Source organism: Taudactylus pleione, unplaced genomic scaffold (assembly GCF_031769625.1).
Source record: "Taudactylus pleione unplaced genomic scaffold, aTauple2 ptg000652l, whole genome shotgun sequence".
Taxonomy (NCBI): domain Eukaryota; kingdom Metazoa; phylum Chordata; class Amphibia; order Anura; family Myobatrachidae; genus Taudactylus; species Taudactylus pleione.
Window position 1 is genome coordinate 2,945,598 of NW_028285054.1, and position 19,029 is coordinate 2,964,626.

Genomic DNA, 19,029 nt, shown 5'->3' on the forward strand with positions numbered 1-19,029 from the left:
TGCACCACAAACCCATGCACCCATTATAGATACACCCCAGCCTCCCACGCACAATAAGACTTTCTGCTAGTCTCCAAACATTCAAGCATTCCCTGAAAACTCACTTCTTCAGACAAGCCTATCAGATTCCAAAACCACCTACATAACCTTCATAGCTTTCCATATGTAATAACAAGTCTCTCTTTAATGCCACCACCACCTCTTTGGATTAAATGACACTGATACTGGTAAAAACTGTCAATACACACCACTTTGAAAGGGATCAGCAACACTATTCTGTTATATAATCCAAAAAGAAATGTCTCAATTTTTAAGTAACCATAATATATACTTCTTACAGTCCACACATAACCTCACATAAGGGCTCTATTTACTACAATCCGCATTTTGAATGGAGATTGTAGTGTGATATTACCGACTGAATTCGCATTGCGAATTCAGGCCATATCACAGGAATTTACTAAAAATCCCTCTGTCCCTGCGAATCCCATCTGCAGCCTTATCACGGTATTTTTGCAAAAAATACAGCGACAAGTGCCCGAGCATGCGCCGACCGGCCGCCACTAATCCCCGCCCCCATGATCATGATCATGACCACCCCCTCCCTTAATTACACTTGCCTCCGGTGATCGGTGCTCCCGTGATATCCTCCGTGGCTCCGGTCAGCTGACATCCCATCCTGCACTGGGACCCAGCCAGGTGACGACCGGGCCCCATTGAAGGATGGGAGACCAGCTGACTGGAGGGAAGGCATCACCGGAGCACCGATCACTGGCCCTGGACTCTGGGTTTTTTTTTTTTTTACTAATTTTTTTTCTTTTTTTTTTACAGTGTATCAGCTGATCACTGGGGCCAGCTCCGGGCTCTGCTTTGCCTGTTAGAGCAGAGCAGGAGTCCGGGGACGGGGGAGACCCTGGATAACGCCACCTCCAGGTGGCGTTATTATCACATGGCTTTGTCTGGTATTTTTTCACAATTTATTTTGAGTAACTTTGGCCAGATCACATTACAATTATGAGAAATGTGATCTGCTTACTACAAATAAGTGATAATTAGCACTTGGAGTAGAATTTTATGAATTCTACTCCAATTGCCCTTTAGTAACTTTAGGTGATACTAAAATAATGTGAAAAGGGTGTGAAAACACCCTTTTTACTTTATTTTAGTAAAAATAATGTTAATAAATAGAGCCAAGAGTCTCTTACATCATCCTAACCCTAAGCCAATTTTTTACTGTGTGACTGGATCATACAGCTCACCAGGAACCTCTGCAATCTGGCTGGACCAATTTGCAATATGTAGCCCCTATCCTTGTGTATCAACACCTATTTCCCTATAGATTGTAAGCTTGCGAGCAGGGCCCTCTTACCTTTATGTCTGTCTGTTACTACCCAGTTATATAAGAAATTGTTACTAAAACAATAAATAGCGCCGGACCTACCTAAAGGGATATTGCAGACTGGGATCTCTGAAGATGAGCCAGAATTACACAGTATGAATGCATAGCACATAGATTTTTATGGAAGTAAACAACTGTGATAGGGGCCATGTAATTTGCTGCAAAAGCATAAATGATGACTGGTTCCTCAGTAGCTACTGCCCCAGTAATCATGTGAAGATGCCACATCTCCATTACACTGTGACAGAGGAGTATTACATAAAAGATAAGGGGGTATTTATCAAAGCTTAGAGAGAGATACAATTGTAAGAGATAAAGTACCAGTCAGCTTCCAACTTACATGTTACAGGCTGTGTTTGAAAAATGACAGTTAGGAGCTGATTGGTTGGTACTCACAACTTTATCTCTCTCTCCAAGGTTTGCTAAAAGTTTTAAAAAGAGTGTAAAAAAAAAAAAAGTAAAACAAACATAAATAAAAAGTTAAAAGTGTTGTATAAAAGATTAAAGGAGAAGTCTCTCTTTAATGACACCACCACCTCTTTGGATTAAATGACACTGATACTGGTAAAACTGTCAATACACACCACTTTGAAAGGGATCAGCAACACTATTCTGTTATATAATCCAAAAAGAAATGTCTTAGCAAACTAATCTCAATTTTTAAGTAACCATAATATATACTTCTTTATCAGCTATTGTCCTTTTAGCCACCATGATAAGCTATGAAAGACTCCCTTTTAATGGCAGGATTTAATAATGATATACTCTGAAATGTTAACTTCCATATATACAATACATGTCATGCTATTTGTATCTTTTAATATAAATCACCTTACAGCATATTGTGGGTTTTGTTATACAGTATTTCAGTGTTACATGACAGCTGAGGAGACAGAATGGAATAATGAACTGAAAGTTCCTTTAGCTTGTATGTGGTCAGCCTGTAGATAATGTAGGTGTTAGTGCTGAATAGAAATGTAGCTGTTTTGACTAGAAAATGGAAATTTTCGTTATACATCCCTTTTTTTTCTCCATTTTCATTCGCTAAATATAATTCTGAGTTTCCACAGTCTGTTTACAGTTCTTATTTCAGGAATATGTCATGCAACATATGCTTTTTTGGCTATGAGAAAATACCAGAGTTGCACTCAACTGGACATTTACCGAGTTAACTATATACTTATTAATCCTTACACTCTACAGGGACATGACTTGGAGACATCTTTTTTTTCACATCGCTAGAATTCATGCCAGTGATGTCACAGCAGCTCAAATGACTGCAGTCCCAGGCCGTGTGACCTGCATCAGATCCCATTAGGACCATATCATAAAAATGTGGGAAAGTCCTTAGGTGTCTATTAGTGTACCAAAGTAATTATATTGTACAATAAAATTAGTATAATGTCTACAAGTGAAATAATGTTTTGGCATCTAACAGGGGTATTCAATATGGGAGCGAAAAGTTCATGCTGGACTTTTCGCTCCACATCGGAGATTTTTCTGGGATAAAGTATCAGGTGCACGCCCGCTTTATCCCCGTATTCAATAAAAAAACCTATGAAAACGGGAACCTGCGAAGTGGGATCTGTGAAACAAAATGAAATTTATCTGGAATAAATTGTAGGACCCCCCTAAAACTGAAAAAACATGGGGGATCACTATGGGTAACCCCGTTTTAGCCTGCAAATGAGAGTCAGGGATTTAAATAGCCGCAGCAGGTGTTTTTTTCCCAACATTGAAGAAGTGTTGCAGAAGAGCACTTAGGTTATTTTTTTCGTTTTTTTAAGTGGTCCCATCAAATTTGGGGTATATGAACATGGGTACTAGCATATTTTTATGTCCCTAAAGTAAGTTTTAAAAAATTCTGCAACTATGCACCTGTCGCTAATAATCTATTCTAGAAAACACCTGCCGCATACTTGCTAAATAGCCCTGAACCTATTTCCCTATTGTTAAACAATTTTTTGGGGTGTCCCTATTTTTTTTTTTACTTTTTTTTGACACCGTTACTTTTAAAATGTCATTCCCAGGGTTGCAGGCTATTTTTTTTTAAGCCTGCACCCCTAAACCCCAATTCTGCACTTTTTTTCGCCACCTATTCAGCGGTGAAAAGTTATCCCTGTTTTTTTTTCAAAGACTTTTCGAACCTGCGAAAAGTCTTTGAAATTGAATACAGTGTAAAACCAAAACCTGCGAAAATGACGTCATCTGTGCAAAAACTGAGTTTTCGCTCCATATTGAATACCCCTATAAGTGTACCCATTGCTTACACAGTGGATACAGCAATATTGTGGGCCCAACCAATATTCCCATTTTAGATTAACACATTATTTTGCATCTACTGTTGATATTTCGGACAATTTAAAATGGTTGAGAAAAGTGATCTGTTTACTGCACTTATAATGATGTGTTTTTTTATTTAGGTATGAATATTTTTTGAAAGAAAAAGTTGATGGGCTCATTTCAGGAAATGGAATTGACATAGGGGTGAGGATTGTAAAGAATTGCTCCATTCTAAGGTAATTACTGTTATTAGATAATTCCATTAAAATCAATCTACCAATAGAAATAAATCTCACAAAATCAGGGATGTTATTAATTTGACATTGCTGCTGTTGATGAACTACAGGGGCATGATTAAGACCTTGTGGTGTCCCGTAGGCAAGATGATTTATTGGGCCCTCTTCTCCTCATTTTGGGGGGCATAATGATGAGAAGGGAGATTGATCACATGAAAATAGTGCTAGACATTTCCCTGATACCCCAACTCACACTGATAGTGGATTCATATGCTCATAAAGGTATCTTTAAAGACTGGTAGTCCTATTCCTCAATGTGAGTTGGGGTATGCCCGTCTCTTCATACCTCATTTCACACACTGCATGGATGGTGAGCACTATTGCTGGATTAACTACACAGTGGTGACAAGACTTCCCAGGTAAAGATACCTTTATACGAGGAATCTATAACACCTCAACGTGAGTGCGGTACAATCGTTTCCACTGTTCATATTCCGGGGAGGAAGTCATGTCCCAATTTTCTATATGAGAGACTTTGTTACGAACTACTACACTATTTTGTTCTTTTTGTTTTCTCTTTTCTTTCTGTTTACAAGATTTCTTATAAGAAGAATTAAAATGTCATGTACTACGTTGAACATTCTCTACTTGCAGTAGGAACATGCTCTCATTAGAGAGAATAAAGTATGGTGGGAACTCATATCTCTAGAGTGGTATTTGTCAGAGGACATTATATCAAGAAGGTTAAGGATTGATAAGTTGCCGTCCTTCCCCCCAAAATCCTCCAGTTTCGAAAAGGAGTGGCTCCATATATAAGATTCATGCTCATTAGGATTGATGAGACTTATAGTTAAGGAAAGAAACAATGAACTAAAAGACTTAGAGACTGAAATAGAATCATTGAGGATTATGGTAGAACCCTCCTCAGACTTACCTGACTTTAAGGAAATGGAGGAAGAGATTATTAGAAAGAATGAAAAAGAATTTATGATAAAAAAAAAAGAAAAAATATCTTCGAGATAAAGGAAATAATAAAGTGCGATTTTATAGTGATATGAAGGTGAACAACCCTAGGATGGGAAGAAACTCTGTAAGATCCAATTGGGAAAATAAGAAGAGAAATACACCTTAACGTGAGTGCGGTACAATAATTTCCACTGTTCATATTCAGGGGACGAAATTCATGTCCCAATTTTCTATATGAGAGACTTTGTTACGAACTACTACACTATTTTGTTCTTTTTGTTTTCTCTTTTCTTTCTATCATATCAGAGCCTGCCTAATAATAATTATGGATGATATTACCTATCCTCTTTGCTATATTCACCTAGCATGGCAGGCACCATCCAAGCACCAAGGTTTGTCAGCATTTTGCCTCCACTACCACTGTGTTTGTTAGAGTGGGCACTTTCCCATAGGCTCTATGGCCTCACCCAAAAAGTTCACACTTGAAGAACTGAAATATATCCAGCTACAGTAGACTGTATTTATTACTACTGTGTTTACTACTTGCCAAACCAAGTTACTGTTATTAGCAGTGCTAACACTACACTATTTTATAAACAGCAGCCAGCTAAACAGTACAACGCTAATGTAAAAATATACTCTAAATACAGGTCTGTTTCCAAAGCATAGCAATGACTATCAAGCTTGCAACCAGTAATTAGTTTCTAGTGCACTGAAATATGAAAACCGCCCCGACTAGAGAATGAGCTGCCCCTGGAATTATGCAGCAAGCTTACATAGTCATGAGAGGGGTGGGTAGGTAGCTGGCAGTGCGCAGTCAGAGTAGAATCAGGTAGGGATAGGCCTTGCTATATGACTATAGGAAAAGACTGATGGTCAGAAAGGGGGGGTAGTGAGTCCTATAAGAGTGAGCAGTATGGGAGATGTATTGGAGACGGGTTGGATATGATATACCGACGTGTAGAATGCCGGCTGTCAGTATACTGGCAATGGCATCCCGATGGCTACAATACCGACAGGGGAATGGTAAGTAGTGTTCCCCTGTCCTATTTACCCCCTAGCCCTAACTAGAGATGAGCGGGTTCGGATTAGTTCAGATTTTCCCGCCAAATTCAGATTTTTCCCGTCAAAATTGGGTCTCAGAAAGAGGCAAAACATCATCTTTCATGGACAAACATCATCATTCCTGGACTTTTGACCAGACTGAGTCTCAGCTGTGACTTGTTCCACACCCATGCTTATGGCCCAGAATAGCAGAATAGGTACAGGGATAGCAACAAAAGAATGATAGTTTTTAGCAAAGAAAACAGACAGACAGTGCTAGCATACATTCGCAAACAAATGCAGAAAGCAATAATACCTGCACTTAATGGCACTTCCTTAAGTCAACTACAGAGACTTCGCGTCTAGCAGGACAAAAGTGCTACATACACTAACCACCAACCAGAGAAGAGGTATGTAGGGGGGCCCGTACTCCTCACTGCCTGTGGAGATCAGAGTCAGGAGAATGACTGTCGAAGAACTCATGGGGAGCCTCCTTGGCCAGCGATTAAACCCTGGGATGCTGGACTATTCCGCAGAAGTCCAGTCCCAAGTCCCACGTGGCTGTGTGTGGATACAGGACTCAGTGCCTGGCCACACTTGCTGTCATCCCCAGGGTGTCCACCTACCCTAGAGGAAAAAGACTGTATCTCGGCATGCACCACCGCGGTGTGTGTCGCTTACCTGCACCCTGTAGCATCCAGCCGCAGTCTAGGACTCCTCCAGAGTCCCTGCTAACTAAGACTTTTGAGGCCCGCCGAGAGGCATGGATCAGTACCGGTGTCTCAGCACCAGCGGGGTAATGATGCAGCCGTACGAACTTCCACTGGACTGTTCACTCTGACCACTTAGAAAAACTTGACATTTTCAGGGCTGTTAGCAACAGCCGCACCGCAATACAGTGACCCGACTCCGGCCGGGCACCAAACTAAACTGAGGAGCCTCTGGCCCGGGGGTGGGGTATAACAGAAAAAATTTAACTGCATGGTGCCCAGATGTCTTCGTCATCACCTATACCCCAAGGTTTCCTGTGGACCTTCTATGGACGCTGAAGTAGAAACAAGAATGTAATTTATTTTCTGCTGCAGCAATTATTCCATACCAGTCTCTCACTATATCTGTTTGATCTGGCATAAAATAACAGCCTAATAAACATAAAAATATCACTTCTCTCTTCCCAAATGTCTGTATACAATAAAACTTATTCTACCAACTATACATAATTTAAACTAACTACTAGGTAAGTCAGCAAGCTTAACAAACATCACAACACATTGATATAAGGGCAAAGATCTTTCATTCCTCACAAATGTTCAGACATCATTTCTGTTCTCCTCTCCCACAATCATTTCCAAACATAAATAACCATGAAACAAAAACAGTATTCCGTTCCACAAGTCAGTTAATTTTTACCATACTGCTGACACTGTGACAAAGCATATATATTCAATCACCGCATCATTCTCAAATTTAAACATTAAGAAAAAAAAAGCATATTTGAGACAAAAGACAAACTGATGACTGAGGCTTATAATTTTAATTATCCCAAAGCATACCTAATGACAGATAGGAAGACACGGAGGAACAGAGCAGAGCAGAAGCCTACTCACCGAGCGGTTTTAGAGTCTGTACTTCTGCGTCTCCATATCTCAATGTCCATCACCGATAAAACTTGGGGATCTCGGTGGGACCTCCATGCTGATAAAGGAGAATCTTAATAGACCCACCTCTGTTGCCCTTAGCTCTCTATATGCAGTCAGTCATTAGTCATTTGTATGCATACCACCCGGGAGGTGAAATGAAAACAACTTGCACTTCCAAATCCCTCTGGTTTATTCTCAACAAACTTCAATATTTATACCACTCACAATTAGCATAATCATTAATAGCATTAAGCATAATATATTGTCACTAGAGGGCAGTATTACACTGAGTAAACATAACTTCATCTAAATCATCAGTAATAACATAATGACAAAACTTAACTGCATGCACCTCCATCTGTGTTTCCCTCCAATGCAGAGTTACAGCCAAAGATTTGGGAAACGATTGTCAAGAGACAGAAATACAGCGACTTCTTGGACAGTGTGAGAACAAAGGGACTGACCTTATGTTTAATGCTTTAAAGCCAGAAATAAAGGTACAGTATTTTCCACTATATAGCTAAACCTTTCAATACAAACTACATATGGCAATTGGGCATCACTGTATTGTAATTTGTAACAAGTACTATGTAGTCTGATATTATTATACAGAAATATCCACATTTATCATGCATTTTTAAGCTGTGTTTTGTATTTTAGGAAGCCTTCCAAAATCATTTTAAGAAAAACTGCACTAATTATGAATATATTCTCAGGCGCTTTCGAGGCACATTGCAAAATGAAGACCTGCAAAACAACAGGGTAAAGTAAACAAATTACTTATTACTATTCATTTTAAAATTATTCAAAAATAGAGTAGGAAAGTGATAGATAACAATTATCACTAAATAAGAGACTGTGTGAGCCACTCCCACAAAATGGGGACACATTCACCAACTTAAAGCACTTTTCGTCAACTACGCACTAGTAAGTCCGCACCTATTGGCAGGGCCGGCGCTAGCCCCAGGGGTTCGCATAAAAGATGATATTGGCTGCTTCTCATTCATGTCAGTAGCTATCAGTGGCATTACTAGAGGGGTGCAGACTGCACCGGGTGTCACATGCTGAGGGATGAACACCTAAATGCCAACTCTTTCTCAGTGAGCATGAGCCAGAAGCGGCACTTTGACGTTAGTGTGCACATTCTAGCTCCCAATCACTGAGGAGGAGCCGACTGTGCAGGGAGACTCTCTGGGGGCAGACCAGCATCTCCGCGAATGCTGGGCCCAGCCCCAGGGTGATTAAACCATGGGTGTGCCACAAGGCCACGTCCCCTTTTGGCGCACACAGGGGGTTCACCAGCTACCACAGTGACTCCCTGGAGCTATGGCTCCATATGTGGGTACTACGCTGGTGGTTGTGGGGGGCATTTCAAAAACATTCCGAGTGACATTGCCTCACTCATTCATTTTAGGTACCTGCCCAGGTTCTCCTAATTGTGAAGCCAGTCCTGCTTCTTGGGTCCAGCTATGTTAGTGATCTTGTCATGAACCATGGAGCACATTCATTTACCATTTACGCTGCCATTCATTTTTAAAATCTATAACCAGTCACTATAAAAATGTAAAAATGACAGAATATAAAGGCAAAACTGTCAATTGTCCCTGCAAATTGTTGTTGCTATAAATCTGATCACCTGCACATGACCAAACTGAATGCTGGATTTAATCCCAATTGTCTGTTCTTATTAAAATGTATTAAAGGGTTTTGCACTATGTAAATAAAATACACCAATTTATTTCTAAACACAGGATCTGAAGATCCCTCTCTGTCCAGGAGCACCAAGAGAAGGGGGGGACAGGTACTAAATTACTTTGGCCCAGGCTTGTTCAAACCAGCATTTATAGGGACAGATACTCTCTTTCACAGTAAGTGTGGCCACACCTCCTGAATTTGGCCATACCCCCTCAGTATCACCTTGGCGTGCTGTATGTCTTGACAGACCTTTCTCCGGCAATACTGAATTCTATAGGTTGTAATTGCTAATGCAATCACAAGATGGTTTTAGTTATTGGGGTCAAAATTAGCTTTACAAAGGTTGATAAATGATTCTGTTATTCAGTTATTCTGCATTACTTAGTTGAATGTAAGATATATCACCGACATCTCCTGCGTTCAGCTTTTAGTAAATAGCCGCAATACCTAAAAAGTGAAAATAGTCATTTCCACATGATTTTGCCTTTATACATGGTCCACTATGTCACCTAAAGTGAGTTATGACCAAAGTATATAACTCTCCCCGTCTAGTGTCAAAATGTCTCTGAAAACTGTACTCAAATGTTCATTGGGGGCTACTTACATTGGACACAAATGTAGCACTACAAATGTACATGTATACTTGTAGTGCCACAATAGGTGGGGAGTCTAAATTTAATAATTTTTACCTTTGTACCAAATGATCAGGGGTTTTATGAGGGGCCCAGTGCTGGTCAGCATTAGGTCAGTATTCTCTAGCTGAGAGGCCAAATAATTGTTTCAAAAACCCTTCCTAGAGGCCAAGTGCAAGACTGTTGCTGAGCAGACTAGGGGATAAATGTAATAGGCTGCAGCTTTGAAACATTGGCGAGTCCTATGCGACACTACCCGATTTTTTAAAATAGCCATGTTTTAGTAGGCAAAACCAGGTTGATTTTGCCTATTAAAACACTGTTACTTTAAAACATTGAGCAGTCTTGCACGGGACTCGCCAATCTCGTAAAGCTGCAGCCTATTAGATTTATCCTTGGGTGTTTAATTTCTTTAAATGATGGGGTTACAAATATTAAGCATACAGTATATCTAATGCAATAACATCACAAACACAATGAAAAACAAGTGCTTGACATTTACTTTGGGTAATTGTGCATTTCCATTTTTCTTTTGTGCTTTGTTGTCAAAACAAAAAAACCCAAATATTAAAATACTTGTATTAAATAATACATTAATAAATATATATTTTCCCCAACAGATGTTTATTACACTTATATACCACAGACTTGTTGTTCTGTACATTCAATCATTTTTCAAGTGCTCCACCAAGAAGTCATCCCATATAAGTATAAAAGAAATGTTTTTAAAAGGCAGCAAAAAATTGCAGGAATTTGTCTCTAATTTGGTAAGTACTAAAAAAAATTATAATAATAAAAAAAAAAATAATCCACAAATATATTTAAATGTATAATAAAAATATTATTAAAAATAAAGAACTAAGATTTTTAAAGACCTAAAACACTCAAAATCTTGCAAAAATGTAATGTTTTGTACATCAGACAGATGAAAAAGGCACTGTATATAACTTTTAATATCAATATATATTAAAATAATATGGTGCAAACAAAAATCCCAACAACTGTGCGTATATAACCTCACGGGTATAGTTCCTGGGGAAAAAGATAGTCATTCTGACCAAAATAAAAAAAGCAAAGGAAGAATCTGGATATTCTGGATAGAGATGTTTACCCAGAGTACTGTACAAATATGCAACATATGATAGAAGGGTATACAGTGAACTGAGAAGCACTAATTAAAATATAACAGCACCACGGTCAGAGCACAATACCTCTATGCGATATCATATGTAATAAAGGCATGACTCTTTTTAGCAATATAGTCACCATAAAAAAAATCCAGTACTATGAATTCAGAAGAGGTACAAGATAAGGAAATCAGATACTGGTCCGTATCATTGGTAAATAGCGATGCGTAAAAGAAATCTAATACAGTGAGCGGTCAGAAAAGTGTATTCCACACAACAAACTTCCCAAGATGGAAAAAAGTATAGGTGGTATCTGCTTTTGGACCAGCTTTTCCTGATAATACAAACAAAAATGGAACTTTGCTGAGATAGGGAGTGCTCTCCGCAAGGTATCAACTTTGTTTACAGGTCCAACGCAATAAGGAACCACAAGATGGCGCCATGCATGCTCGGAACTACAGACCGTGACAGCGGCCATTTTGGGAAGCCTCCCTAAAGGAGCCAACATGGAGGATGTGCAGTAGCACTCTCCAGCTTCAACATTAATCCCTAGTTTGCAGTCACTGCAGTAAGAAGTGTGTGTAGGGGAAGGTGGGGGATTGGAGATGATAAATGCTCCCATGAAATGGTTGTCATGGTGAATACCAGCTGGAAGACAGCAATAGCTCCAGCTCACTGAGCGGTAGATTTATCAGTTATCGCGGCAATAAGAAATCAACATTTGCCTGGATGTATTAATATACACATGCAGGTACAGGGGCTCTGAAAGGAGCCCGTCCTTGCGATGTGTTAGGAGTGGAGTGATTTGCATTAGTGGTCACTTCACTATTTTATCAGGTTCCACACAGCACAACTGACCATATATGTCCGGCAGCCTTTACCAGAGGGGTCTACAGAAGAAACGACTCCTGGTCATTTTTGGGATTCCACACCTTGGTAAATCTGACAGCATTACATCCCCCTATGGGGGCTGCTGCTATCAGAAATGGAGGTACCACAGCAGATATGGCGATACCTGCTGTGGTTCCTCCTTCATACATTGGGGTAAAACCTAATATTTGTGGGAATATGTTGCAAAAAATATTAAATGATAAATAGGCCCCAGTTGGGAGCAACGCAAAATTAGCAAGTAACTTTGTCCAAATAAAGTTCCTTTTTTTTTGGTTTTTGATTTTTTTTTCCCAACTGAGAATCACCCCCTTTTAGTTACTATTATTGCTTTATGATATAAATGTTTTCTTAGTAGTGCATGCACATATGTTATGCCCATTAAAGTGTCTATTCTCGTTAAGATAATGAGTTTTCTCCTATGAAGGTTCCAGATGAGGATGAGGATTCTAATCCACTGAATTTGATAACCGAAATTCTGACAGCCGAAGACCACGAATCTCTAGAGACAACAACGGCATGCTTTGCCTATGAGCACCCAGACTTAAGGTGAATACATAGATATTTCCTCACCCCCACTACCACTGGTTCCTTAAATAGCTGTGGCCTGTGGAGCTGCAATCTGGACAGCCACTATCTAGTGAAGCTTCACATGGATCACAAATCATCTTAAGGCCCCCATACATCAGCAATTGATTGCAGCAATCGTGCAATTTGCAATCTATTGTGTATAAAAATCTTTCCCTTTTTCAATCGATTGTGGCAATTCTGCAATCTGCAATCAATTGAAAAAGGGAAAGATTTTTATACACAATCGATTGCAAATTGCAAGATTGCTGATGTATGGGGGCCTTTAGAATCCGGTATTATCTCATGTGCACAAAGCAATACTATTTGTCTAGTGTGTCTCAATAAGATTATTTGTTGATACATTGGACCTCAGTCAGAGTCGGTCGTGAGCGCCGATGCACTTGTAACCGACTCGATGGATTGGCCTGCGCACGAGCAGCGGCCGCACTGCGCGTGCGCAAGCCCTGGAGCGACAGAGAAACTCGACAGCTGCCCCCGTTTGGTAGGCGGGCCGGGGGGGTGGTTTCCAAAACGGAGGCGTTCCTTTACGAACGCCTATCGTTTTGTGGGCGGCCACACTGACATCATCAGTGATGTCAGTGGGGAGCTTCCTGCTCCATCAGAGCAGAAAGCTCCCTGGGGCTTACAAGTGCTCAGACCCAACCTTAGGGTCTGGTCGTAAGCACCGATGGTCGCGATGGTGATCACCATCGTGACCATCAACCTGGCCGGTCGTTAAGCTGTGGGTGGTAACCCACAGTTTAACGATCGACAAGGAGGCGGCCGTTCAGGATGCAAGCGGCCTTCCTGATTCAGTGCGACCGCTTGCAACTAACGACCGCCTCTGAATGAGGTCCATTGTGTCTTGTCAATTACTAGCACTGCATTCTTGATTTTAAAAGTGATATTTTATGATTTATAAGTGCAATTTATTGTCTAGGTTGTATTAATGTGATTTAATTGCGATTTATTGGGATGTTTTAGTAGATTTTATCTGTAGTATACAATTAAATGTGTTATTTTTAAACCAGACTTCTCTTAATGAATATATGATATTCTATTTTAGACTAGCATAATTATTCGTATGTATTTTTGAATTGATTAGAATACCAATATCTGGACTAGCGCAATTAATTGTAATAAGTTTCTTGTGGTGCATCAAAATTGCCCACAACGAGCACACTTTGCAGAGGTGTGAAACTTCCAGCATCAGATTATTCTACTATAGCGTTCTCTTAAACAGGGATGTGGCTAGTAGAATGGACATGAAATGTTCTCTAATCAGGGCTCAGTAATATATATTAAGCCCTGTAAATAGTGTGGAAACAAGGGCGCTGTTAGGGGGGGGCGGGTATACTACTTACTGGGTCAGTTGGGGGGGGGCAGGTCAGCGATCGCCCCCACCTGTAACAACTCTTCTCTCTGCCCACTACCACTGCGGCAGCATCCGTATAGCATAAGGGGCGGTCCAGGTGGGACCCTGGACCACACATCCTCCCCTGGCGACTGCTGCCACTGAGTGATTGCTATCTACTGACACCTTACATAAGATGTGTTTGCATCAAATCATTTGAAATGAAAAATTATCTTTATTTTGTGAAACGGTCCCTTAAATAATTTTGTTATCTGATTCATATGATGTATACTTGTAGCCTAACCACAAACACTTTAATCACTAGGGAAGAGCATCTGACGACCATTTTGAATATTAAAGGGAACGTTAGTAGTAAAGAAAAGGACGATCTTTTATATTATATAAGAGAGAAGAAGACAGTTGCTGAGGAAAACAACCTGCGTTTTTTTGAGGACATTCAGGTGGGCTACAGCCATAGTAGACTGAAGAACTTCCTCTGCTGCCTATGCTGATGCCAAAACCTATCCTGCTTGCATAATCCAGATTGTAGCAGAACCTACAATCTGGATTTGAATTGTAATTTATTGTGAATATAAATGGACTATCGCTTTCTTAGAAAAATAAACTATTTTATTACTATTATTTTTTCTGGTGTCTTCATTCTGGTAATTTTTCGGGGATATCCCACCAATAAGCTTGGGGTCTATTCATTAAGCCTCGGAGAGAGTTTACAGGCTGTTGTGGGCCAGATGTACTAAGCTCTGAAAAGTGATAAAGTGGAGAGTGATAAACCACCAGCCAATCAGCTCCCAACTGTCATTTTTTCAAACACAGCCTGTAACATGACAGTTGGGAGCTGAGTGGCTGGTCATTTATCACTCTCCACTTTATCACTTTTCAGAGCTTAGTACATCTCTTCCCCTGTGTTTGAAAAGTGACAGTACAGTAGGAGCTGATTGGCTTGGACTTATCTTTCTCCATTTTATCTCTCTCCAAGGCTTAGTAAATAGACCCCTTGTGATTTGATAAATAGGCGCATAATGGTGTACAAATGATAGGTGACCCTTTCAACCCGAAAATAAGGCGCATGTGCAGAAGGTAACAAGGTCTCTGGCAGAGTCGCAGACTTTTAGCTATTTTCTGTGCATTCACTATATTTCTGGCAATTTCTTCAGAAATAGGATGCGGGCGCCAGATATTTAAAGTAATCACCGGAAAAATGGCACCAGCAGCCACCGGGTAAAAAATTGTAGTGGGTGCAGTGTGGGCATCGAGTACCCTGGAGCCATTACAGATATGCCCCTGCTGATTGGACATATTATGAGTGATCTACATGGCTCTAATAACCATTCCTGACAAATACATTCCTAATGTTATGGTTCTGTCAGGTAATAGTATCTTTGTAGCATGGAGAATGAGAATAGCTGCTATGTATAGTCACATGCTGTCTATGGTCCTTTGCAGTAGGGAGGCTCTCTCCTCATTACTAACTAGTGCAGAGTTCTTTACATTGATGTACATTGGATTCATATCTTCACCTGATACCAGGAATTATTTATTCATCCTTTGGGGGAGAGGTACAAAGCCTTGGAGAGAGATAAAGTGGAGAGGGATAAAGTACCAACCAATCAGCTCCTAACTGTCATCTCACAGACTGTGTTTGAAAAATGACAGTTAGGAGCTGATTGGTTGGCACTTTATCTCCATCCAAGGCTTAGTAAATAGACCCCAAAGTACCAACCAATCAGCTTCTGTCACTTTACAAGCAATTAGGAGCTGATTGGTTGGTACTTTATCTCCGTCCACTTTATCTCTCTCCCAGGCTTAGTACATCTACCCTTATAGTATAAACCATTTCATCTAGTTACTTTATAGTTATTTTTTTATCATCTTTTCTATACTACTTAGCACCACTTTTCCTTTGTTTACAATTGTGAGGATTTGGCGCTTCCCTCTTAAAGTGACAGCAGTAAAACAGCTTATGTGATGCAATATTCCATTGTCCTTTGTAACATGGGGTATAGAAATGAGAACTCCAGACAGGCAGGTACTTGGTGAAGCAGTGTTTTTTTAATGGCAGTAAACACTGCACCTTTTATACGTGAGCATAGGCCTGGATACACACAGGCAGACGACAGAAAAATAAGAGTTATGGTAGACTTACCTTTGTTAACTCTTTTTCTTCCATAGGGTCCACAGGGATACCATGGGAAAATGTGATTGGGGTGATCCAGGCACCAAACAGTTAAGCTCCCAGGATGCCTCCGGTTCTCCTTCACATATACCCCGCCCCTGGCCACAGGCATTTAGTTTTGTAAATAAGCCCAAGGCATGAGAAGGAAAGAGGAGAAGGAAGAACAAAGAGGAAATGGAGTGTCTATGGATAGATTCCGTATGTCGGTGAACCAATGGCATCTGGGCCAAACAGGAACTACTAGTATCACTGTTCCGCCTTCCTGCTTGAATTTCCTGAGGACCCTTGGGAGGAGAGAAATTGGAGGAAAGAGATACACCAGCTTGAAGTCCCATCTTACTGCCAGTGCGTCCACAAAGGTAGCTGAAGGGTCTCTGGTTCTGGGCCCTTACCTGGGGACCTTGTGATTGTGACGTGAGGCCAAGTATGGTAGGCCTCATTTGTTCACTAGGAGTTGAAAAACCCCCAGGTGGAGAGCCCACTCTTCAGCATATATGTCCTGATGACTTAGGAAGTCTGCTTCCCAGTTAAGGATTCCCGGGATGAATATTGCAGAGATAGCCAGAAGATGATGTTCCACCCAGATCAGAATGTTTGTCACTTCCCTCTTTGCTGCATGACTTTGTGCGCCTCCTTGGTGACTGAGATAGGCTACTGTGGTCGCGTTGTCGGACTGGATCTAGACCGACCTGCCTTGGAGTAGGTCCTGTGCCAGGATGAGTGCTTTGTATACTGTGCACAGCTCCAGAATGTTTATGGGCAAGTGACTTTCCTGCTTTATCCGTCTTCCCTGAAAGGTATGATGACCTGTCACCACCCCCATTCATGAAGACTGGCATCCATGGTGAGGAGCACCCAATTTAGAATCCAAAATGGGCGACCCTTGTCCAGATGAGCCTTTTGTAGCCACCACAAGAGAGAGAGACGTAGCTCTGGAGTGAGAAGGATCCTTTGGGACCATATTAGAGGATACTACCCGTTCCACCAGGAAATGATCAATTGTTGTAGAGGCCTGGAGTGGAACTGAGCATATTCCATCATGTCGAAGGTGGATACCATTAACCCCAGGACCTGCATCACTGCTAGAATCGATACCTTTCGCTTGCGGAGCAATTTGCATACTCACAATATTAGGTCCAAAATCTTGTCCTCTGGCAGAAACACCCTTTGTGCTTGAGAATCCAAAAGTGCCCCCAGATGTACCATTTGCTGTATTTGGAGAAAGAGAAGATTTCTTTCAATTAATGATCCAGCCATGCTTCTGTAGGCAGGCAATGGTCAGTTGGAGATGGTGTTGTAGAACAGCTGGAGACTGTGCCAATATCAGAAGGTCATCCAGGTATGGCAGTTTTCTGATTCCTTGACGCCTGAGGTAGGATGTCATAACCACCATTATTTTGCTGAAGACCCGAGGGGCAGTTGAAAGACCAAAGTGCAGTGCCTAAACTTTGTAATGTTGTTCCAGGACAGCAAACCTTAAGAAATTGTTGGTGGGATGGGGTAATAGGCACATGCAGATACACATCCTGAATTTCCAGGGAAGCCATAAAATCCCCAGATTTCATCGCCAAAATAATTGACCGAAGAGTTTCCATATGGAACTTGGGTACACGGATACACTTGTTGAGGGTTTACAGATTTAGAATAGGTCTATGAGACCTATTTGGTTTCTGAACAAAAATTGGATTGGAATAATAACCCCTTCCTTGTTGTCCCACAGGAACCAGAATTATCACCCCTGCCCTCAGCAGGGAGCAAATAGCTTCCTGGAGGGCCAAGGCCTTGATAGAATCTGATGGGGTAGTTGTGCAAAAACATTTCTGAGGAGGATGCCTCCGGAAAGAGAGGGCATACCCCTGAGAGACCAGTTCTTGGACCCAGGCATTTGTTATTGTTTGATACCAGTGGTCCGCAAATTGAAGAAGTCAGCCTCACATCCTGGGATCCCCCAGGAGGAGGCCCGCCCCATCAGGCAGAGGGTTTGTCACCCTGCTTAGAGGCTGGACGTCTGACGGGCCAGGACCTCTTAGCTTGCTGCTTGGTGGTCCTGCAAGAACTAAAGAGTCTGGAGGAAGACTGTCCTTTTGCTCTTCCCTGAGGGCAAAAGGACCAAAAAGAAGACTGCCTAGACTTTGAAGTAGCTGTTGATGACAGACCTGTACATTTGAAGCTACCAGAGAAGCCACTTTCTTATCCAATTCTGCTCCAAAAAGTTTTCATAAAAAGGTAAGGATTCCAGAGCATTTTTGGATCCCATATCTTCTTTCAAGGACCTTAACCAAAGGGCCCTACGAGCAACAATCGAAGCTGCCGATGCTTTAAAAGCCAGGAGCCCAGCATCTATTGCAGCTTCTCCCAAATAGTAGGCCGCTTCCTGTATGTGGAAGATATATGACAGCTGTTCTCTGGTAGCATTTGGTAGAGTATCCTCCAATGCCCCCGTCGATTCTTCAACAGCCTTGGATACCCAAGCCTCAGCAATAGCTGGCCGAGGAAACAGCTCCAGACAATGAAAACACAGATTTAAGACATGTTTCAAGTTTTCTATCTGTAGGATCTTTAATGGAGGATGCTGACAGTATAGGCAACATAGCACTCTTGACTAAATGTGTCACATGAGCATTCAACAGTAGGAGGGACCTCCCACTTAGTACATTCAGTAGGTGGGAAAGGATACAATAACAATAATCTTTTTGTAACATGGAACCATTTATCCGGGTTACTCCATGCTTCTTCCATAAGTTCAGTGAGCTGTTCAGACTTAGGAAACTCAGCTTTTATCACTTTCTGGCATTTAAACACTGGAGCCCTAGGTATAGGAGCTGGCTCATCATCCTATATATTTAAGATTGATTTGACTGCTCTCACCAAAGAAGGATCATCCACTGTAGAAGGATGGTCCTCCTCTCCTGAGATAGACCCTTTGAGAAGAACCTGGCGCATCATCTGATTCCTCCGATGATGCGTCTGAATCTACATGCTGAGCAGACTGATAAAATTA

The 19,029-nt window shown here is 41.1% G+C and overlaps 1 protein-coding gene across 2 annotated transcripts in view; it reads left to right on the forward strand.

Annotated features, from left to right (window-relative positions):
- The window catches only part of TNFAIP2 (TNF alpha induced protein 2), a 40,980-nt gene extending 26,565 nt beyond the window's left edge, over positions 1 to 14,415 (forward strand). The window contains exons 6-11 of one of the 2 annotated variants that reach the window (XM_088455318.1): positions 3,823 to 3,918; positions 7,948 to 8,065; positions 8,229 to 8,330; positions 10,516 to 10,662; positions 12,338 to 12,459; positions 14,160 to 14,415. In XM_088455318.1, coding sequence (XP_088311444.1) covers positions 3,823 to 3,918; positions 7,948 to 8,065; positions 8,229 to 8,330; positions 10,516 to 10,662; positions 12,338 to 12,459; positions 14,160 to 14,346 — 772 coding nt within the window. In that variant the 3' untranslated portion in view covers positions 14,347 to 14,415. The remainder of the gene's footprint in view (positions 1 to 3,822; positions 3,919 to 7,947; positions 8,066 to 8,228; positions 8,331 to 10,515; positions 10,663 to 12,337; positions 12,460 to 14,159) is intronic. The other variant, XM_088455319.1, reaches the window with a different exon arrangement.
- The last annotated feature ends 4,614 nt before the right edge of the window (positions 14,416 to 19,029 follow it).